Source organism: Myxine glutinosa, chromosome 2, assembly GCF_964187855.1.
Source record: "Myxine glutinosa chromosome 2, kmMyxGlut1.1, whole genome shotgun sequence".
Taxonomy (NCBI): domain Eukaryota; kingdom Metazoa; phylum Chordata; class Myxini; order Myxiniformes; family Myxinidae; genus Myxine; species Myxine glutinosa.
In genome coordinates, this window is record NC_136262.1 from 63,208,409 (window position 1) to 63,232,852 (window position 24,444).

The 24,444-nt window shown below is 49.0% G+C and overlaps 1 protein-coding gene across 1 annotated transcript in view; it reads right to left on the minus strand.

Annotated features, from left to right (window-relative positions):
* PTPRK (protein tyrosine phosphatase receptor type K) overlaps nucleotides 1-24,444 on the minus strand; it is a 455,725-nt gene that overhangs the window by 335,807 nt on the left and 95,474 nt on the right. Inside the window, exon 6 of the mRNA XM_078772597.1 lies at nucleotides 15,028-15,321. Within this exon, the coding sequence (XP_078628723.1) occupies nucleotides 15,028-15,321 (294 nt within the window). The remainder of the gene's footprint in view (nucleotides 1-15,027; nucleotides 15,322-24,444) is intronic.

Below are 24,444 nucleotides of genomic sequence, written 5' to 3' on the forward strand. Positions count from 1 at the left end.
ATGATCTGTCATTGCAGCGTGTATTTGTGTTTATTGTGTGTGTGTCATTGATGTGTGTCATTGACTGACAAGGGATTCCCCAAATTGCCTACGGGCGTTGGGCAATCCGGATGAGTAAAATTGGCAGGGAATAATGAGAATGTTATGGAGAGCATGTGTAGACAGGGCTTTAAAACAAGTGTTCAATTACATCCCCACATTAACGGCTCTCCAGATGTAGCAAGGGAGAATGGGAGTGAAAGTCAAAAATAATAGGCTGTCAACCGACAGGGTGTTTATTCAACGGCATGGCCGGGGCTTGTATTTGGCCGACGTGGGATGACAGAATGCGTTGAATGAAGGCAAAAATGACATGTGATGCTGACGTGAGTCCAATCGGAAGAATGGATGGTTATGGTTTCACCGGTCCGTTTATCTGTCTGTCTGTCCGGACACGGAGCTCTTGGGGAGAGCCAGAAGGGGTTGGGGTGACCAAGATGAATGTGGACAATATATTAATTGTTCATATTAATCTATTAATCTCTGTATATTAATCTGTAAAAATATATTAATCTCTGTGTGTGTGTGTCCGTATTTGTCTGGCTTTCTGGCTGTCTATGGAGTCATGTCTCTGAACACTGATTTTGAGGGAGTTGCTGGTGCGGACCAAAGCGGTGTCCGCGGTATCTACTGGGGGTCGAATGTCACTCCCTCAGTGTCTGCAGACTTGTCTTTCTGCAGTGTCGAAAGACAGGTTCGATTGTCGGTCTGTCTGCTTGATTTTCGGGTCTCACTCTGAGTATATGGCATATACTCTGAGTATATGGTCGTTTTCTGTTTTGTGCTTTAATGGTGGTTGATTTGACTTCCCTGAAAGGGGGACAATAAATATTTGGTGTTAGCTGTTGTCATTTCGGATGTTTGCAGTTGTAATGTGGAGCCAGTCTGTCTGTCCAACTGGGTGTGTCTGACTGCGTCTGCAGATATGGATCAAGGAGGAGCAGTTTCTGCGGCGTTTGTTATGGTGTTGAATGTCTTTCACTGTGTCTGCTGACGTGTCGTGTGACTATGGGGACTATGATAGTGTGTCCTGGCGGGAAGAATCGTGGCAGCCTACAGATTTGAATGGAATGGCCTCTGTGAGCCCATCCTGTTAGTACGTTGGGGGTTCGTCTGTCTGTCTGTCTGTGAATGGAAATTGAACTGGACTTCGACAGAAGGCAGGTGGGTGGTCACCTGCTGTAAATTGTGGTGGAACATTTGTGACGTTCCCTAATACGAGGGGACGAATTGGTTTGTAAATGTGTTGTGCAGGTACTTTCTCTGTAGGTAGCCAAATTCTATTGTTGTCAAGTCTCATGTAACCTTGGTTAACGTATATCTACGGACAAGAGCTGCACTTTATTTTAGTAAGTGACTGGGAAAGTTTGTTTTAAAAGGTGCCAGCGGAGTTGTTTAGAGTTATGGAGGTCACAACTCGCTGGAACCTCTTTGTTTATGTTTGGCTGACTTACATTGACTAGTATATGGGAAAAAGGGGACTGAAAATGCTTTGATTTTTTCGTGGATTGCCCATTGGGTATGCTTAGGATTTAATAGAGTGGTGGAGTTCTGTGGAATATGATGACGTTGTCTTGTGGACACTTTGTGAGTGACTAGACACGTGCCTGGAAGGGGAAATTGTATTCATAACTCATGTGGGTTGTGTCTGAAGAAAAGGTTTAAAGTAAGTGTGAAGAAGGTCATGGAAAGTGCGAAGATGTTAAAGGAAAGTCGAATTAGATGGATCATTTGTCAATGACAAGTGACTTTGCAAGGTTTGCTAAGAAAGGGAGGGGAAAAGATTATAAAAGTTGATGGAAAAGACGGGAAATAAAGAAAAGTGGTTAGTTATGGACTGTTGTTTTGTGATAAGAAGGTGATTGGGGGCTGGTGAAGATTGGATCACGGCTCTGCAGACCAGGTGAACAGAACTCCACCAGGAGTGGGTAAATGGGAATCACACCAATTAAATTATTGCTCAAAGGGAGGTGATAGAGCAAAATAAAAAAGATTGTCATGTGGACCGCAAGGCTAACCCCGCTCTTGCAGGGAAATGGTTTTGGGAGGCTAGTTATTTTTCAGATAATTTTTCCAGTGGGTTTATACTGATGTGAAATTCGCGTATCTAGGAAGGAAAGGAAAAAATTGTCCAGGTATTGATAGGATAACAGTGAAATTTTGAAGTGAAGTGAAGGATAACAGTGAAGAGTTAGTGTGTTCGTTGCGATTTTTGGGAATGGCAGGGTACTGTCGTACATGGATGATGGACCGACTGCGGAAAACGCCAGTAAGGCGTCGATACAATGTTGAACACCGAACGGTCCATGTGTTGGACAACAATGAAGGGTTCATAATTAATTTGGCACCTCAAGACAGACGTTCCGACATCCGCACCTACAGAGTTCGATGTAATACAATTACAAGCCGCGGCCTCAAACGTAGAACATCAAAAATTGGATTAAATTGGGAGCCCAGTGCCCCGCAGAAGGACAAATGTGGACGATTAATGACAAACCCGTGGCACCGCGAGCTTTATTGCCATGGTTGGCACTCATGGCGCATCCAAATGGCCATGTGTGCCATAGGGGGGTGAGGTGATGAGGCAGGTCACTTCCACCTGGGCAGCACCAGGCCTTTCGACTGTGGTTACCATGGTCTGTCGCTCGTGCGCTATATGTCAACGGTATCAGCGCCAGTGGATATGGCAGCCCTTGAATTACCTATCATGGATGACATGTCATCTGGGAAGCGTCGTTAAATGGCAGTAGGTTTAGACAGGTTTTGCTGCCCTCAGTCGTTTGAAGCAAGCGATTACTACAATGTGAATTCATGACGTCACAGAGCTCCCCCTACGATTATAGGCCACCATGCATTTCACACATATTAATTCCGCACCCACGGATCGAAAGCAAGAAAAAGCCAAAGGAAAATACGTATTGGACAGTGACCCGTGCAATGGCGAAAGTACAGAACCGATCACGGTGTTGGGTGTGCATGCATTTTCCCCACACCAGTACGACAGGGATAGAAATGGTAGTGCTACCCCTGTCCCTACGAGATATGTGCTCAGGACCCTTGCGTACCCCATGTCTGACCACAACCTTGGAACTGATAGGCCCAAAATCGCAAGCAGTGTGTTCCCGGGAGTTTCGATATACCCCACCCATTAAGCAGGCTTTGTTAGACAAACCACCTGATCCAGTCTGGGTGACAGAGCAAAAGGGACGGGTGTGTCTTATAGGAAAGGGACACGTTCAGATGGGAACCTCGGAATGTACCCATACCCTGCCATCCGACACCAGATGGAGAGAAAAGGGAGGCCCCCTTGTAATAACCATAGATGACCAAGCCCAGCATAACGTAACCAAGCTAACCATATCTTGGGGGACACCAAGCGCCACCCGCGTTGAGATCAGTAAATGCATGGCCTCGGCCCTTATCCCACCCCATGGAGTAATGTTTATTTGCGGAAATAAAGCATATCCATACCTACCCGAACAGTGGGGAGGGACTTGTTATCTGGGATCCATTTTTCGCAAGGTAAATTTGGTAAATCATGTATTATTTGATGTAGGGAAGATGATTAAAAGGAAGGAATTTTCGGAAATTGGTGAAAGTAAATATGGCATTTGAATTTCCAGACACGACACAGGAAATGCGGCTATGAATAAGCCAACCATCTGAGAGATAAGGTAACTAAATGCCAATTAGTGGGACGGGGGGCTAGGAATTGATCATGGTGTGTGTAAGAAAGTATTTTTCAGGATGGACGATGAAGAAATCGCCGGTGGAAAACCATGATCTTGACCACAGAGGCCGTCGATCTGAATGGGTCCTTCAACAAGGCAGATGTGACCAGCGCTTCAGAATTTTGTATTAAATTTTGTGATGATGACTGTGATACTTGTGTTAATCCCATGTGGGAACTGGCTACTGGCTGATGCCTGCATCGATGTTTGTGATGATTGTAATACTTGTGTTGAAAATCCCTTGCGTGTACTGGCTAACGCCTCTTATGTATTATGAATGATTGGCAAATAGATAGTCTCGCATTAGTAATGGAACGAATTGGAAACGAAACCTGAATCGCAGAACTACAATTGGAAAACGAATTAATGCATATGCGAACGATGGTGATGCAGAATCAAGTGGTTTTGGATATGTTGTTGGCAGAAAAGGAAGGAGTATATGGGGTGATCGATGAACCTATTTGATGCTTGGGATTCTGATAATGATTATGATTTTAGTTGGGATGATTTAACCTGTGATTTAGAAAGTGTAGGTTCTTTTATAAGTTATTGCTATTATACCAGCAGTGAGGAGCGGATAGCAAACATGTATCCGGGAGAACCACCCTCACCACCACTTACACCACCCAGCAAATCACATTCACAGGGCTTAATGGCATTTAACGTCGATTGTTTGCCCTGATTCGCGAGGACCTCACTTGCATAAAGAGGGCCCCTTAATCTGGCTGGCAACCGGGTCGCACCTATGCCGCAGCGAGGGTGGATTCGGAATCTGGCGGGCGGCAGCAATCTCTTGACCAGGCGCCGTCGTCGCGAATCATGGCTAACAATTTATGCGTTGAATGTTAGACGACCAGTTAGGGCCGGTATCTCTCTTTGAGCATACGTGACGCTATGTCGTGCCTGGCATGTAACTAATTGATGAATTTGGTGTCTTTCCAAGGAGGTGTCTTGTAAAGACAAAGGAAGGAACTGTCAGCCATTAGGGTTTAAACCCCATGACTCAATTGAGTATAACATCTGAAATTATATATCGTGCTTCAGAGGCGAGTGGACAAAAAGTGGTTTCGAGGCTCAACGTGCAGGGTGGATCCTTAGCCTAGTAAATTAGTCCTTGAATGAATGTGCCAAACAGTAGATAAAATGCTCTCGACCCACGTACAGGAAAAGATGTCATCCAAACGCCTCCTTCACAAAGGGAATAATTAATTATATATCTTCGTAGTGTTTAGTATGTCTCCTAAACCAAGGACGTATCCAATCTTCATCTACCATTTAGCCTAGTGTATAAGAATATTTACTTCGGCCTGCGCTCGGGTCTGATATGTTTAGATAGATAGCCAAAAAAAGCGTAGCCTATCATTATGCTTACATCTTGTTGTCTAAATTTGACCTTCTATAGGACGGGACAATGGGAGGTGTTGTCCTTATTGCCCAGTAGTGCTATGTCTTTAGCGCAGATTCTTGTCTAATATTTTGCTATAAATGAAATGCCTTTCCACTTATTTTTCAGCGAGTGTCTTGAGGAATTGTCCGCTGCGTGTAGGCGGTACATTCTCGAGCCTCGCTCCACACGTGTGTATATAATCGATTTTATTAAACATTGTTGTTCTTCTTCCTCTGATTCTTCTTCTTCTTCCTTCCCTTGAGGTCTTCGATCTCGACACCGCTACCCCGTCCCCCACATCCAGGACTTCTCCGCCCGGTTGGCGGAGATGTCCTTCTTTTCAAAGGTGGACCTCGTACGCGGCTACCATCACGTCCCTGTCAGGCCGGAGGACATCCCGAAGACGGCTGTCATCACGCCATTCGGGCTTTTCGAATTTCTTCGGATGCCCTTCGGTTTGAAAAATGCGGCGCAGGCGTTCCAGTGCCTCATGGACAGCATCTTGCGCGGCTTGGATTTTTTGTACGTCCAAGCGGCGGCGGATGTTTTTGTACGGCGGATTTTTTGTACGTCTACCTGGACGACATCCTCGTCGCCAGTGCATCCCGCGAAGAGCACCTTCATCACCTCCGCACGCTCTTCGAACGTCTGGGCCAGCACGGCCTGATCGTGAACCCCACCAAGTGCCGGTTCGGTGTCGCTGAAATCGACTTTTTGGGGCACCGCGTCACCAGGCACGGGGCCGTCCCCCTACCGGCCAAGGTGGAGGCGGTGAAGGGGTTTCCGTGCCCCCGCACGATCAAGGGGCTCCAGGAGTTCCTGGGCATGGTAAACGTTTACTATCGGTTCCTGCACCGCATCGCCCAGCTCCTGCGCCCCTTACACGAGGCCCTTCGAGGGAAGCTGGGCAAAGGTGACGTTACCTGGACCGAGCAGATGGACGCGGCGTTCTCGGACGCGAAGCTCGCCTTGGCCAACGCCACCATGCTCGCGCACCCGGCGCCCGATGCACCAATCGCCCTCACCACCAACGCCTCGGACTACGCGGTGGACGCGGTGCACAAGCAATGGGTGCGTGGTGCTTGGCAACCGCTGGCGTTCTTCAGCCGGCAGCTTCGCCCGCCTGAACGCCGTTACAGTACCTTCGACCGCGAGTTGCTTGGGCTTCACCTGGCGGTCAGGCACTTCTGCCATCTGCTCGAGGGCCGTGTGTTCACGGCCTTCGTCGACCACAAGCCGCTGGTTTTCGCGACACAGCGTCACCTCGCAGCCATGTCCGAGTACACGACGGACATCCGACACGTCGAGGGAAAGGACAACCCGGTGGCCGACTGCTTTTCTCGGGCCGTCGCCCATGCAGTCCACCTTGGCATCGACTATGCCCGGATGGCAGCGGCCCAGGCCGCCGACCCCGGGGTCCAGGCCTTGCGGACCGCCGTCACGGGCCTCCGCGTCACCGAGGTGCCCATCGACGGCGCGGGCACGGCCCTCGTTTGCGACGTCTCCCTCGGGCGGCCTCGCCCCATCGTGCCCGCAGGCTGGCAGCGCCAGGTTTTTGACGCCATCCACGGCCTGTCCCACCCGGGCACGAAAGCCTCCCAGGGGTTGGTCACCGACAAGTTTGTCTGGCATGGCCTCCGGAAGGCCGTCCGCGGCTGGACCAGGACGTGCCTCGCGTGCCAGCGCACGAAGGTGCACCGGCATACCCAGGCCCCATTGGCCCCGTTTACGGTGCCGGCACGTAGGTTCGACCACGTGCACGTGGACCTGGTGGGACCTCTGCCCCCCTCGCGGGGTTTCACCCATGTCCTTACCATGGTGGACCGCACCACCCGGTGGCCGGAGGCCGTGCCTTTGGCGGCGACGACGGTGGCAGACGTCGCGCAGGCGTTCATCGCCACCTGGGTCGCCCGGTTCGGCGCCCCCTCGGACATCTCGTCCGACCGCGGCCCCCAGTTCACCTCGGAGCTCTGGGCCGCGGTCGCGCGGGGGCTCGGGGTCCAGCTGCACCGAACCACCGCCTACCACCCCCAGGCCAACGGCCTGTGCGAGCGGTTCCACCGCTCGATGAAGGCCGCGCTCCAGGCCACCCTCCGCGACAGCGGCTGGGTCGACAGGCTCCCCTGGGTCCTGCTGGGCGTCCGGACGGCGCCCAAGGAGGACCTGCGCGCATCCGCGGCGGAGTTGGTCTTTGGACAACCGCTGCGGGTGCCGGGCGAGTTCCTCCCCGACCCCACGGCACCTTGGTCCGCGGCGCAGGAGCGTTCTGCGCAGCAGGAGACCGCCCGGAGGTTCGCCCCGGTGCCGACGGCGCACCACGGGCACCCTCCTACACACGTCGCCCCAGAGCTTCGCACCGCGGAGTATGTCTTCGTCCGGCACGACGCCCACCGGACACCACTGCGGCCCCCGTACGACGGGCCTTTCCGCGTGCTGGAGACCGGGGTGAAACATTTCACCCTGGACATCGGCGGCACTCCTGACCGGGTCTCCATAGACCGCCTCAAGCCGGCCCACCCCGACGTGGACCACCCACCGCCGGTGGCTCGGCCCCCGGCACCGCCCAGCACTGCAGGCACGCCGCCCCCCGGTCCGGCACCCATCCCGGGTACAGCCGGGGGCATCCCACCTGGCATCCCTGCACCCCGGACGCCGCCGGTCGCCAGAGGGCGCTTCGGCCGGGTCATCCGTTTGCCCCGCAAACTGGCCCTCCAGGTGCGCGGAAATTCTGGGGGGGAGCGTGTGGCGGACACAAAAGCCCACTGGCGTGGTGACATCATTCCACGCACCAAGTGGGCGGCGGCCACGCCCGAGGGGTAGGCGTGGCCTCAGGATATACACCAGGCGCGCAGCCCGGAGCAGGCCAGTGCTACAGTGACCTCTTTGAATAAAGAACATTAAACTTACCGCGTTGTCCGCTTCCTCCTTGGTAGCAAGTCGCGCGCGTAGCACCGCGTGCTTCAAACTGATTATATTTGGGCATCAAAGGTGAGGAGTGAGGTGATGTTTGTGATTTTGGTGAGGTCAGAGGTCATCTCAGGTAAAAATGTGATACTTGAGAACAGCTGACTAGATTTAAGTCAAACTTGGTACAAGTATGTATGATGGTGTAATAATGTAGGCGGAAGCATATCAGGCAACATTGTGACGTCGAAGAGTGCTGTTCTAGTTTTGCTTATGAAAGAAAGCAATCTGGTTTGTTGTTGAGAGAGGCAGTTTTTGCACCATTCTTATGAATTGGGGTAACATTGGTGATTTTGCATGAAGCAGACAGATGAAGGGATTTTAGTGATCTTATTTCTTCTTCTCAGAGATCTTTCTGATCAAAGTGATCTTTCTCAGAGAAATACACGGAAAAGAGCAGAGAAGGAATAGACAGAGCAGATGAACAAGTATTAGGTTTTTAATTGCTGATGCCATCAGGTCTAATGGCAGTGGAGGAGTCAAGATTAACTATGAATTACTTTGTCGTGGTAGAAGGAATGCTCACATGCTGAAAGGAGTTTTCTGTGAGGCTGAGGGTGGGGGTCAGGGGTAGGATTGGTATTGGAAGGGAGTGATCTGGAACATTGGCTTTAACCACAAATATAGAGTTAATGCACTTCGCTTTCACATAAGCGGAGTTCATCATAACTTCATTCTTCAAAAGTGAATGACAGAATGAGGCAAAAGTTCCAAAGACTGATTTGACAAGCCACCTTTGTGGGAGCTGTGCTCGCACGATAAAATCGGACAAAATTGTCGACGCCAGGAATTAGGTTTCTCTGAGCTTTTTATTCCCAGCTCACTCAAACGAACTCCAAAGCACTGAATCAGCCCATCGAACGGGCGGCAATATATATCAGAAACTCAACACACAAAAGCCACGCCTCTCAGGCGGGGCGTGGTATGCAAATAGATAAGCCACGCCTCTCAACGGGGCGTGGTATGCAAGGCAAGCGTTCACCCGGTAACGGCAAGTCTCAACACGCCCGGGCGAGTCCGGACACGTGACCGCTCGCCGGTTGCGTCATCGGCCGGTGCAGGGTAATTGTGTCATGCTATCGGTACCCGCTACACGCGCCCCCCCCAGAATTAACATGCACCGGGAGAGTCAGTTTGAGGGGGGTCTTGATGACCCGGCCGAAACGACCCCTGACGATTCGTGTGGGGGTGGTAGGTGGCGGGGCGGTGGATGGTCGGGCGGGGGGCCTGGTTGACGGGGGACGGCCCCGTCGTGGAGGAAGGGCCAACCGTGGAGGTTGGTCGAGGTCCAAATGGGCCGGCTTGAGGCGGTCCACGGACATGCGGTCCGCCTTGCCGCCGATATCGATGGTGAACGACTTGTCGTCCCTCTTCAGGACCCGGAAAGGTCCATCGTATGGCGGCCGGAGCGGTCCCCGGTGTGCGTCGTGCCGGATAAAAACGTACTCCACAGTGCGAAGTGCTGGGGGGACGTGGGGTTGGGGGCAGCCGTGGTGGGACGTGGGGTTGGGGGCAACCGTGGTGGGACGTGGGCACGGGGGAAAATCTCCTGGCGGCCTCCTGGAGGACCGAGCGTTGGCGAGCCGCGGACCAGGGGCCGGTGGCGTCAGGGATGAATTCGCCCGGCACACGCAGTGGCTGGCTGTAGACCAGCTCGGCGGTGGAAGCCTGGAGGTCCTCTTTAGGGGCCGTTCGGAGGCCCAATAGGACCCACGGGAGCCTGTCGGCCCAACCGTCGTCCTGGAGGCTGGCCCTGAGAGCGGCCTTCATCAAGCGGTGGAACCGCACGCACAAGCCGTTGGCTTGGGGGTGGTAGGCCGTGGTGCGGTGAAGCTTGACCCCCAAGGCCTGGGTGACCGTGCCCCAAAGCTCGGAGGTGAATTGCGGGCCTCTGTCGGAGGAGATGTCCGAGGGGGCGCCGAAACGGGCAATCCAGGTGCCAATGAAGGCCTGCGCCACGTCGGCGGATGTTGTTGATGCCAGCGGTACGGCCTCCGGCCACCTGGTGGTCCTGTCCACCATTGTGAGGAGGTGGGTGAAGCCCCGCGAGGAGGGAAGGGGTCCCACCAGGTCCACATTGACGTGGTCGAAGCGCCGCACGGGCACGTCGAATGGTGCCAAAGGGGCCTGGGTGTGCCGGTGGACCTTTGCACGCTGGCAGGCGATACAGGCATTGGCCCAGTCGCGGACGTCTTTACGGAGCCCGTGCCAGACAAATTTCGCTGCCACGAGCTTCTGTGATGCTTTCCGGCCCGGGTGGGAAAGGCCGTGGAGGGCGTCAAAAATGTGCCGCCGCCATCCGGTGGGCACGATGCGGCGAGGTTGGCCCAGGGAGACGTCGCACAGGAGAACTGTACCTGTGTCCTCGAAGGGGACGTCGGCCAACCGCAGGCCTGTGTCCGCTGTCCGGAGGGCTTGCACCGTGGGGTCGGCGGTCTGGTCGGCCACATGCGGGCGAAGTCCACACCCAGGTGGACTGCGTTCGCGCCGGACCGGGAGAGGCAATCGGCCACAGCGTTGTCCTTGCCCGCGACGTGCCGGATGTCCGTCGTAAATTCGGACACGGCGGAGAGATGGCGCTGCTGGCGGGCCGACCACAGCTCCGTAACCTTGGCCATGGCGAAGACCAGGGGTTTGTGGTCCACAAACGCCGTGAACGGGCGGCCCTCCAAAAGATGGCGGAAGTGGCGAACAGCCAGGTAAAGGCCGAGGAGCTCGCGGTCGAAAGCGCTATACTTGCGCTCGTTAGGGCGAAGCTGCCGGCTGAAGAAGGCCAGCGGTTGCCAAGCTCCGTTCACCCACTGTTCATGCACGGCGCCCACCGCGTAGTCGGAAGCGTCCGTGGTGAGGGCGAAGGGTGCGTCGAGCGCCGGGTGCGCCAGCATGGTCGCGTTGGCGAGGGCCAGCTTAGCGACCGTGAACGCCGTGTCCATCTCTGTGGTCCAGGCGACGTCATGCTTGGCCGGCTTGCCCCGGAGGGCTTCGTACAGGGGGCGCATGAGTTGGGCGGCGCGAGGCACGAACCGGTGGTAGAAATTTAACATCCCCAAAAATTCCTGTAGGGCCTTGATGGAGCGAGGGCGCGGGAAACTTGTGACTGCCTCCACCTTGGTAGGCAGCGGGACGGCCCCGCGCTTCGTGATGCCTTGCCCCAGGAAGTCGACGGCCGTTACGCCAAACTGGCATTTCGCCGGGTTGATGATGAGGCCGCGCTGGCCGAGACGCTCAAAAAGTGTGCGCAGGTGGACGAGGTGCTCCACCCGGGAAGTGCTGGCGATGAGAATGTCATCCAGGTAGACAAACAGAAAGGTGAGATCACGCAGCACACTGTCCATCAGCCGCTGGAAGGCCTGGGCCACGTTCTTAAGGCCGAACGGCATTCGGAGGAACTCGAAGAGGCCAAAAGGTGTAATTACAGCCGTCTTCAGAACGTCGGCCGGCCGGACAGGTACCTGGTGGTAGCCCCGAATGAGGTCGACCTTGGAGAAGATCACCCGCCCCGCCAAACGGGCGGAAAAGTCCTGTATGTGTGGTATCGGGTACCGGTCGGGGGTGGTGGCGTCGTTGAGGCGGCGGTAATCGCCGCATGGTTGCCATCCGCCACCCGGGTTGGGCACGATGAGCAGGGGCGAGGCCCACGCGCTGTTCGAGCGCCGCACAATGCCCAATCGCTCCAGCGCGTCGAATTCCGCCTTCGCTACGGCGAGTTTGGCCGGGTCGAGGCGGCGAGCCCTGGCGTAGACCGGTGGACCTGTGGTCGGGATGTGGTGTCGACGCCGTGCTTGACGGCGACGGCCGAAAACGTCGGCTGCGTGAGGGCGGGAAACTCGGCGAGTCGGCGGGTGAAATCGTCCACGGCCGGGAGCGCGAAGGCTAGCTTGGTCAGAGCGGAGCCGCTCAATGAGCAAGCGAGCGAGCTGAAGGTCTCCGCGTTGATGAGCCGACGCCGTTTGACGTCGACCAAAAGCCCATGTGCGCAAAGAAAATCTGCACCCAGCAAGGCCATGGGCACGTTCGCCGTGATGAAGTCCCACCTGAAGCGCTGGCCCCCGAAGCAGAATTCGACGCTGCGCGAACCGAAGGTGCGGATGGAGGAACCGTTTGCGGCGACCAAAGCGGGGCCGCAAAGTGCGGCCTGTTTGGCCTCCACCGAGGCGGGTATCACGCACAGCTGAGCGCCGTTGTCACACAAAAATGCCGCCCGGACTCCGTGTCCGTGATAAACAGAAGGCTGCCTGAATGGCCGACGCTCATGGCAGGCAGCGAGCGCCGGCCTGGTCGTTTCCCGACCCGCCGAAAGTGCACGGTGGGCGGCACGTTCTGGCCTTCTGCCCGAACCTGGCGTGGTAATAGCACATGGTCCGCTCTGGTGGAGGCTCTGGCAGTCACGTCGGGTTCGGTCGACGGGGCGTCGCGGCGGCCGCTGCCGTCAGTGGCGCTGACTCGGCCAGTGGAGGCACCGGTCGTGGCGTGGGCGTTGCCTCGGTCGGCCCAGGGTCCCAGGCGGCCGCTCCGACGTGTCGCCTGGCCGAGCAAAATTTATCGGCCTCCTTGGCCAGGGCGCGAGGGTCCGTGATGGGCGAATTAGCCAAAGCTAAGCGTACCTGCCCGGGTAGCCGCTGGAGGAACAGCTCGCGGAAGAGGAAGTCCGGGCTGTGGTCACCGAGAAGAGCAAGCATGTGGTCCATGCTTTCGGACGAACGGGCCTCGCCCAGCTCCGGGAAGTGTAGTAGTTGTCGTGCGCGTTCGGTCTCCGTGAGTCCAAACGCACCGAGGAGTAGGCCTTTGAGCGCGCCGTATTTGTCGGCGTCCGGCGGGTGCTGTAGGAAGCTCAGAACCCGGGAAGCGGAGGAGGTGTTGAGCGTGGAGACCACGTGGTGGTAGCGCGTCGTGTCCTCCGTAATCTTTCGCAGGGCGAATTGAGAATCGGCTTGAGTAAAACCAAATGGCCGCGTGAGATTCCCAAAAGCCCGGGAGCTTCAAAGCTACAGCTGACTCCATCACCGTGTTCGTAGAAAGGGGTCACCAATTGTGGGAGCTGTGCTCGCATGATAAAATCGGACAAAATGGACGACGCCAGGAATTACGTTTCTCTGAGCTATTTATTCCCAGCTCACTCAAACGAACTCCAAAGCACTGAATCAGCCCATCGAACGGGCGGCAATATATATCAGAAACTCAACACACAAAAGCCACGCCTCTCAGGTGGGGCGTGGTATGCAAATAGATAAGCCACGCCTCTCAACGGGGCGTGGTATGCAAGGCAAGCGTTCGCCCGGTAACGGCAAGTCTCAACACGCCCGGGCGAGTCCGGACACGTGACCGCTCGCCGGTTGCGTCATCGGCCGGTGCAGGGTAATTGTGTCATGCTACCGGTACCCGCTACACCTTAGCAGTTCTTTAAGACCACAAGAAAGGAAGATAATTTCAAAATGACATCGTCTGCGGAACAAAGAGTTGAGAAAGAAAGGGAAAAGTTGGAAAGAAAATTGGACATGATCGAATTTTGCAAAGAGTTGGAACCATTTAGGGAAATATGGTTTGGGTAAGGATTGGAGTATCACAAAATGACTTGACTGCAATCCCATTGGTATGAGGACCGGTGCTGAGCCAAATTAAGCGATGGTTTTTGAATTCACTGAAGATTAGGAAAAGAGAGTCAAAGTTGGCTGACATTGACATCACAGCTGGGAAGGTGGTAGATGATGCACACAACCAAGGCCAGGGAGATGACCCTGACCATTTCCTTGAGATGGAAGGTATCCAGCTCTTATTGACATAGTTGACAGGGAGGGGACAATCTAATCAATGCAGTGGGAACAAATTCAGAAATAATCCTAGTGAGGTTGAGGGGACAGAGTGTGGTAGGGCCTCATATGAACCAACACTGCTACCAGCACAAGCGTTGGATCTGTCAAAGCGGGGTAAGAAATAACCAGAAAGAATGACGAGCAGGTCTGAGATATCTTGTGAAAGAATGGTTTGTGCCAGCCAGATGACATCTGGGGATGAGGTGGCATCTGTTGTGATAGATCCATGATATTGGAACTAAGGCATGTGATGTTTGTGGAACAGATGGAAAGTATTGGATGGTGCATGAGTGGGGTGGGGCATAGTATGTGAGAAGAGTGACAATGGCAGGGTGTTTTGGGTGCAGGCAAGGGAGGTGTGGTACAGGCCAGAGTAAGAGCTCAACTTGCAGTCAGAAATGCCTGGAGAAGGAAAAATAAAGTGAGTGTGGCAAGAAAATGGGAAAGGTTTGGAAAGGAAGTGGGGCAGAAAGAAAAGAAATAAAAGGAAGTGGGTTGGAGTCAGGGTAGTGGGTATAGAGCATAGGTATGTGGAGGGAGACGTGCAAGATAAATCAGAGGAAAGTGATTTAACTGAACAGGTAAATCATGTGATCTATTGTATCAGCCGAACAGGTAGTACAAAAGCAGATATACACAGACAAATTGGTCTTCCAGGTTAAGTTATAATCAATGTTCTTGGGGAGAATTGAGAAAAGTATAACAGGGGAGAAGTGGGAGATTAGCCATGATGGCAGCATATTTGGACCAATTAGGTGGTAGCTTACATTTGGAGCAGGTCTCTCACACACCTACGCTGTTTCTGACACAGATATCAGTTTAAGGCCAGCTCCAACAATGAAACATCAGAATATAAAACTTGACAGTGTCCCACGTCTCCTCACTTTCTCCGACAACAATTTAAGGAATGTTATCAACAGGAGGACACTCTTAATCTGATTGGCAGAACTTCGCTTTTGCAGCGTTTGGAGAAAAATAGATTCTGTACACTTGCTTTAACCTAGAATCATTAACCAAGTAATTATTAAACTTCAGAAGAGGTATAAGCTTGATTTTAGCTGTTAGAGCTCATGACAACCATCTAAAATAAGAGTACCTGCACAACGAGTTCTTGTAAGTAGAGGTGGTCCTGGTGGTCCGGTACCACCCGGCCCAGGCCGAGACAGCAAAACCCGCATCTCATAGGCTGTATCGGGATCCAAATGCCAAAGTTTGTATGTTGGGCCATCGACACGCTCTACTTCGGTCCAAGTTCCTGTGGTTGCCTTCCACCACAGTTCACGCCGCATAACAGGACCCTCTCCACGGATGGAATTGGCATTGAGATCCAACCATAGAGTTGTTGGTGCCACCCGTACCAGTAGTGGTGGAGCCACGGGGCTGGGTGGTTCTGGAAGATATCAGACAGAGACGTTATTACTGAGATTATGTTTATGTTTGCGTCAAAGAAAATATAGAACTAGAGAGTGCATAGAACACGTTACACCGCACAGTCTTGAGAAAAAAGGACATGGGTTGGGTCTGCAAGCGGCAAATTTTGTTTGGTAATGACGATGTAAAATGCCGTAATATTTTGTCTAAGTACTGTTAAACGGAAGTGTTTTGTAATGACAAAAGCCAATTAATTCAACTGAAATAAAATGGATATTAAAGGTTGCATAAAATAATGAATTCCAGAAGTTTACTGCCATTGATGCAGCATCTTTTACAGCACCCTATCAAACACGTTACATTAGTTATTCATGCCTGTTGTATGTGTCCTTTATGACGTCCTTAAAAACAGCAAGTTTCCTTTTCACTTTTTGTGTGCGCGGGGGTATAATAACTTCCTCGCCTAGAGGTTGAAATCGATTATATGTTGAAATCCAGATAACATCTGTAATAACAAGTTGGATTGATGGATTTTGGAAACCAAGCTGATCCAAAGGAAAATTATCATGTCACTAATGAGGTTGTTCATGAAAAAAGAAAGAAGCTCAGCTGGCTCAGCAATGACTCTCAGGGAGTTGATATTCTCTATATTCTGCCAGTACTATACTGAACTATATTTGGTGCTATTCTATGCTTTATGGTGGAGTCTTAATGCCCACAGGGCACTTAAGTGATACCAGCATAGGCAGTGCCGCTTACGTCACTCTAAATGAATAGGGTAGCCACATTTAAGAGCAAAGTGATGGATGATAGAAGTGTTGACACTGGGGTGGTGAAGAAACAACCAGATACAAACAAGCAGGTGGATGAATTTCCATGAATGAAAGAGAGGAGGAAGAGAATAAGGGTAACAGGCAGGTCTGAGGGTAAGTGTGGGAAGGGTTTACAGGGAAGGGAGGTGGGCTCGTGTGCACTGATAGAAAATATTAAAGATAATGCGATGAAAATGGTGATATTTACGTATGTACTTCGTATAAGTGATATCGGTATTATATGTCATGACAATTCCATTATAGACTAGACAGATTTCTGAGAAATGTGAATGTTCGGTGCATTCTTGGGTAAAGGTTGGGAACCTCACTTTTTGACATAATTCGGGTATGCTGAATTCGATCAACCCGGTTCCCAAGCCGAATTTGGAGTTTTTGACCTTCTAATTAGCATAAACAAAATGGCCGCCAAATTGCCATTTTTTGACAATTTCTTTGAACAAGCATTTATATATCGTGTATATACATGCAGCTCTTTTACTTTAACTTTACAACTTTTACCCCAAAATGCACCTAGAAGCTTTTACATGGCCTTTTTTCATAAATCCGTCTAGTCTATATTATGGTTGGCGAGATATTGAAAGAGACATTCAAACTGATATTGAAATTGGACACTATAAAATGGGAAATGGTTTTAATAAGACAATGTTTCATGCAACCATTTATTCTAAAATTAAGAATACATGGCCATGAAGCATAAACATTCAGGAATGTCACACATGTTGTTTTGCCAAACTACATCAAATTCATACAAGGGGTCTGATCATCACTCTGTTGCTGCAGGCACACATTGATGTGCACCTCAACTCTAAATGGCGACATTTGCAGCGTCGAGTATTGCATTGCTTCTGGCATGCACAACAAATCATCTCGAGGCAACTTTCTGGGATTGGACTCGGTGACATCAGAATAGGCTGTAGTCCTGAATCACCACGTTTCCATCCCATTTCCACAGGTGCAGGAAGGTCAGGTATGGCACAATGAGCATTTCTCCATACCATGGCTTGATAGTGTACTCGCATCAAATGGAAATGAAGAGCATCACTTGTCGGTGACATTGCTTCTGGTTTACCAGTCTTGGAGAACAACATATGTCGTGCTGAATCAACAGAGATTGTTCTGTGCACATTATATATTCTGCAGACGAACGCTTCTGCAGATTTTATTGTCTCCTCTGTGAGTTCACCAATGCCCAAGTTCTTCAGCAGTTCATGATGCTCTTTGAAGACTTTCCATGATGTTTGTTTGCTGTGATTTGCAAAATAGGAGGTGGTGTCACACCAAGTTAATGCGTGAAATTGTAGCAGTGCTGTGGACAAACTTCTCGGTAGATAGTTTAAAACAGCATCAATTGGTGTATAACGACGTTTCTTTGATGTACCCGACATCATCCAAAGATGTTCACATTGTGCACGTAGGAAGTGGGAAATTCAAAAACTCAAAAACTCAAAATTTGGCTTGGGAACCGGGTTAATCGAATTCAGCATACCCTAATTATGTAAAAAGTGAGGTTCCCAACTTTTACCAAAAAATGCACCAAGAAGCTTATACATGGCCTTTTTCCATAAAACCGTCTAGTCTATTAGGAATTTAATTATTACATTATTGGGGCATGCAGAGCAAGTCTGAAATGACCAGCAGGTGGTATTCTATTATACAAGTACTGTGCGTTATTCATTTATTCCAGATTTTTCCATCGGTCTGTGCTGAAAATTGGTCTGCTGGAGTTTTGGGACATTTGAACATGAATTTGCATGAAGCACCCTCTGCATGGTTCAAACTGACCATTGCATAAGCAGGCCGAGTTATGGGCGGGCAGGTTGGAACTGGCGGTAGATCATGGGGAGAGGATATTTAAGGAGATGCATCGGCAGGAGGTAAAGATTTGCAAGGGGAAAAATAGAGAGCGTGAGAGAGAGAGAGGGAGAGAGAATAAAGCTGTTGGTGTGAGGAGAGACAGGAAGAAATGACAAAGGTGAGAAAATGGCAATATATTTTATCAGCAACAACAACAACTTTTTTTTTTTTTTCATTCCCAATTTTCCCTAACACTTCTGGGATTGAGAGTTTGCAGCTGCCTCCAGCTTGCTCAACCCCTGTGTTCTACCCTTGCCCTCATTCTCCCCATGTCCTTTATTCATCCAAGTCTCCCTCCCAAGTCCATTCTGTGTTCCAGCTCCTCCACGACCCTTGACTCTGTATACAAAAAATAAAATAAAAATAGTTGATAAAATGTTACCTGCCATGGGATATGAGGTGTGGATGACATTTGAAGGATTAACCTACAGTCAGAGCAAAATCGCTAACGCCAAAAAAAATCAGCCGCACTCATTTCCCTCAGCAGTTTATCAAAGACTTTGAGTTCCTCCAGGGGCTTGGAGGATAGCCTCGAGCTAAATGCACTTACGTTTTAGCTGTCTGGCCTGGGTTTGAATTTCAACCCGGCTATGAACTGTCAGTTCGGTGTTTCACAGGCAGGGTGATTCAGCAATGTGTGTGCCGTCCCTCGGATGGACGTTAAACTGGGAGTCCTGTCTGCCGGCATTTGTTGGTGGACATTAAATATCCCATGGTGTCCTTCGCAAAGAGTAGGCGAGCATCGCCGGCACCATAGCCAAATTCCAAATTCCTGCCCTAACTAGGTGAATGTCAGGCCTGGCTAGGCCGGTTCGTGAAAGACTTGGGCCAGGCTTCCCCCGGCCGACCCCACAAGGTAGGATAATAGTGGCCGTTATGGAGCAACAACAACAACAACCTGGTGTTTCACATCCAGAGTGATAACATTGGTGTGTGTGCCGTCGGATGAATGACAAAGTGGGCATCTCATTTACCAGCATTAATTGGTGAACATTAAAGATCCCAAGATGTCCTTCGCGAAAAGTAGGTGAGTTATCGCCGGAACCCTGAAAAAATAACAAATTCCTGCTCTAACCTACTTCGTCGAACCTCAGGCCAGGCCGGCCGGTTTGTTATTTGGGCCAACCCCTTGAGGTGGGAATATGGCCGTTAAAGACAGCCAGACAGTGTCTTTCGCCAAGACGAGGCGAGTTATCGCTGGCACCCTAGCCAAATTCCTAACTCCCGCTCTCACATACAGCAGGGGATTCTATAAGTGGCACATCTGCACTTCCAGGGATTATGTAAACCAGCCACCACATGCTACACAAAAATGAATGAAATGAAATGATTTTTTTCCGTAGCACTCCATCATGAACAAACCTTCAAAGTGCAATACAAAGAAAGGATAAGAAAAACTAACTGCAAAAAGATGAGATTTTAAGACTTACAACGTGTTATACCTGGTGTTGGCCTAATGGTTAGGGCGGCGGGCTTGAGATACTAAAATCCTGAGTTTGAATCCCATTCAGCTGTTGAATTAATACCAGGTGGGGTTGACTCAGCCTGTCATGTTCCGAGGTCGGCGAAATGAGTACCAGGGAACTGGGTCCTCTCTCAAGGAGGTTGGTCAATGTGTAATTGATGATATTCTATGAGTATTAAAAAAGCAAAAAAGGCAAAAAAAAAACAAAAAAAAAAAACTGAGGATTCCATAGTTGAAGAAAATATCTGAAAAATGCTTGATCACCAAAAGTCTTCATCCAAATTTGAAGAACTAATGGGACATTATTTGATGGACCATAGCATTCTTGCAGGCGTGCAGGGTGTGATTAGGTCTGAAATATAGGAGGGAGCAGATTTAATTTTCACTTTCGAAATCACCTGCAATATTTCAAATTCGAATATTTTTGTGTACATGGAGCCGGTGAAGTGTCTTGAGGATTGGAGTGATGTCATCAAATCTCCGAGCTGTAACTAAAATTCTGGCAGCCAAATTCTGAAACCGTGCTTTGCCGAAATCCAAGTGCGGCGTTATGAGAGCATGAACCATTTTCAGTTGTCTTCTGAGTTAAGCATGCATGTATTAGCATAATATTGTGCAAGTAGAAGCAAATGGATTAATAGAGTGTGGAAATTGCACAATATAGAAAAGTGTTAGCTTCAAAGTGACACCAAGATTTGAACCCGTGGAAACTAGAGGTTGTGATCTGTGGCAGAGGCAGAGGTGGTGATCTGCAAGTACAACTTTCTAAAGTTGGATCCTTTTAAAGAAACAGGTGGACAACCATGGATCAGCATGAGGTTATCAACAATTGGAAATTGGAAATGAAATCAATTGGAAATTGGAAATGAAATCAATTGGAAATCAGCAAACATTACCGCTTTACACAAAAAAGGTGCAAAAACAGATCCTTGCAACTACAGACCAATCAGCCTGCTACCAATCATCAGCAAAGTCATGGAATCCATCATTGCTTCGGATATCAAATCCTTCCTCTTCTCCAACCTGTTTATCCTCACAGCATCCATCACAGGCTCTATTCCCATCAAATTTCACAATTCATCATTTGTCTTCCTCTCTCTCAACGATACTCCGCACATCCACCGAACCATTCGCATTTCCACCCTTTCCAGCCTTCGTTGCTGCTCTACGTTCATTACCCATGTCTCGCTCCAATAAATCATAACCCTTCTCACACATGCAGCATACACCTTTCCCTTCAGCTTCCACGACACTCCCCTCCTCGTCAGCACGCTACTCAGTTCCCGAAACTTATTTCATGCACATTTCACTCTAGCAACCGTTGCCGAGTCTGATCTACCTTCTCCATTCACCATGTGTCCTAGGTAGCAAATATATATTGCTTCATAATGAGTTCTCCAACTTCTTACAATCAAACAAATAAAATTTTAGTTTCCCTCAACGTTTCAATTAACAACACGTGGTACGTGCATCCGTTGACTTTCCTCTGGAATCAATGGATGAGGAAGGTCAACGGATGCACGTACCACATGTTTTTTATACTCGCAACTGCAAATCTATATATATATATATATACATGAACAATGGACAATATTGGCCAAGGTTTTAAAAACTATGCAGAAAAATAGTCTTAAAAATACAATCGTCATAAATAACTGAAATTGTATAATCAAAACTTTAAGATAAAAAGTTAAATATTCATTTAAAATTGAATGACACCATTAATCAATATTTACACTCCATAATTCAATTTCCATAATTCAATTACGTGACAGTCCAATTGTTTCAGCAAAACCACAAACAATCCTTAAACAAAGATGTCCATTATGAGATACATGTAATGATTGAGATACATTATGAGATACATGATTCAGCAATCAGGTAAGGTGGGGGATACGGTTGCTCCAGTACAACACCGAATGCTTACAAATCTACGAGTGTTTCGCGTGCAATACGCATGGGATTGGGTGGATGGTAACAGATGATGCAGCTTCCAAGATGGCTCTAATAGGGTTCTTGCAAAGGAGATATATAGATGGTCACATCTGCTAGTATTAATGCACAGCTGTTGAATGGCGTTGGTATATCGAATGAGGTCTCTGCCTCGGATGATTTGGCATGCGAGTTTCTGTACACGCTCGATAGATTTTCTCTGTTGTTTTGTGATCTCACCTGACCGAGCGGGTGAAGCATATTCCAGCACAGGCCGAACCACGTTCAAGTGCTAGTACATGGTCAGTATATCGCATGGAGGTAGGTCATGGTTCTTCAAAAAAAAGGGATTGAGTAGAGATGGCTGTTCCTGTGGCTCATCATCCTGCTTCCATGAAGGTTCCACTTTAGATTGGAGTGAATAGACACGCCAAGTAATTTGATGATGCTACATTGCTGAAGGACTTCATTTAAACATATGATGATGATAGGTGGTGCTTGAATTTGAGAGAAGCAAACATCCATTGACAACCATTCCTTGAGATTCAGATGCATTTTGTTACTCTTGGCACATTCGAGTAACTCGTTGGTAATTACAGGAGGTTGCGAAATGGAATTAACTTTCTGGGTCTCAATCAGAGTAAGATCATCAACGTATTTGTAGTGTGGCATCCCAATATTTGCTTCACTTCTGGTGTCATCACAACTGGCTATATCGTTAATCATTGACAGGAACACAACAGGCCCTAGTTTAGTTCCCTAGGGCACACCTGAGTTAACTACATATGGGTCAGACAATATCCCTTTGTATATCTCACTCTGATGACTGCAAAGGAATTCTGTGATCCAAGCCCCATGGGAAGAAACTTCACCCATATTCATGAGTTTCGTGACTGCGACACATTGATCAACGAGATTGAAAGCGTACGAGAAGCCAGTGAGAAGCAGAGTTGATATTGATCCTGCTCTGCCCGCTTGTTTATGCAGCGTGTTCATCACTTACACCAGACGGTGCATGGTGGAAACCTGAAGATTTCCAAACTGCGCTCGATCAAGTTGACTTATCGTCATGTTGAGGGTATTGCGAGCCATGAAGTGTTCAACTGTCTTCGCAAAGTGGTCTGTTCATGCGATGGGACAGAATTGAACTAGTGTTGGTGAAGAAGACTTAGAAAGAGGGTCCACCTGAGCGGATTTCCACTGAGAGGGTACTTTCTGCTCAAGATCGTTATCAGGTGTTGATAAGATGAATCAGTGGACTGGAAATTTAATAAGCAAAAAGTTGTATAAACCCAGAAGAGATTCCATTAGGTTTGCCAGACTTCCATGATTTCAGTTCTTGGAGTTCAAAGAAGACCTCACATGGCTCAGCATGATTCGCTCACTGTGAGGGAAGGTACGCAGGTGATGATGATCTGTTGAGAGGTTGCAGATCACAACCAATGAATGCAAAGCGATCACACAGTGATATGGTATTTTGGGTTAATGCCAGGAACAGCTGGAGAGGTTAATATAACATTGTGTCTTAAAAATGTCAATTTAAAATGTCAATGCCAGGAACATTACCCCACACTGTCTTGAGAAACAAGGACGTGAGTGGGGTCTACGAGCGGCAAATTTGATTGGTCTAGATGACGTAAAATGCCCCAATAGTTTATCCAAGTACTGCTAAACTGAAGGGTTTTGAAAGTGCTAAAAAGGTATGTTGTGTTCTATAGTGTTCAAGTACATGATTAAATCGAAATAAAAGAAAGATTTTGAAGGTCAAAGAAAAAAATTCCAGAAGTTTACTGCTGTTGATGCAGTGTCTTATACACCACCTTATTGAACACATTACATTAGTTATTCGTGTCTCCTGTCTGTGCCCTTCATGAAGTCCTTAAAAACAGTACGTTTCCTGTTTGGAATGATTTTCAATTTCGTTTGACGGCCAGACCGGCAGACGGAGTAAAAAATATTATCTCACTCCTCTCTGTGAATGCACAATTGGGACAAATTCAGAGCCAAAGTACTGCTAAACTACAGGTTCATTTTATGATTAATGTTCAACTTTGCATTCAAATTATACCATTCAATTTAAATGAAGTTGCTCCTCAATTATAAATGAAGGTTTGGAAACATGAGGACAGACAGTCAGAAGTGAACCAATTCCTATGAGGAGAGTGCCCAGTCATCATCTGGATTTGTTTGAACCATTCTCCTGGGGGTAACTTCTTCAAATTCGGAACACGAGTAGCGTAGTGGGTTTTATTTGCTTGAATTTGTTGATTAACTTTGCTCTTTAAATGTTTCTAGAAATTTTCTCTTTTTGATTCATGATTTTTGCCTTATTGCTACCAGTGATTTGATTTGCAGACTCATCCATGCTTTGTCTTGAGGATGGGACTTTCCAGATCACTTTGGAAAGTACATGTGGAAGTCCGATTCGACTCCCACCTGCAGTGAGATGTTTTAATTCTCAAGAGTAATAAATGTTATTTGTCGTTGCTGTTTAAAATCAATGGCAAATTTTGAATGATGGTATCTTCCACTAGTTATTTTTAATAAACACATCTCATGACACACCAATCATAATCTTCAAATTGTATATTGCCAATAAAGGTCAAGAGTATAATTGGTGAGTATTATGAATTATAGAACTTGTGTGTTCACTAAGCTTAGAAAGACTTACAGGAATAAAGTTCACATTGATAAATCTGTGCAAAGATGAAAAATAATATTTCTGAAGACCATGAAGCTGTGGTTCCAGAAATATTAGTGGAATGTCAGGACTCCTTTTTTCAAAAGCTTATCCCTTAAGGTCTGTTAAACAGACGTGAATTGGCACCTGAATGTCTCAGCTTCTTCTGCCTCTGTTTTCCATCTTCCTTACCTCTTGCGGCTTCAGAGACAACCCAACCTTTCTTTCATTATTCTCAAATCATACTAAAATACGCCATTCGGTGTCTGTCTGTCTGTCTGTCTGTGTCTGTCTGTCTGATGAATTTTTGACCCCAATACATTCTGTTGTTACTTATCCAATCTCAACCAAACTTGACAGGATGACGAAGAGTTACAC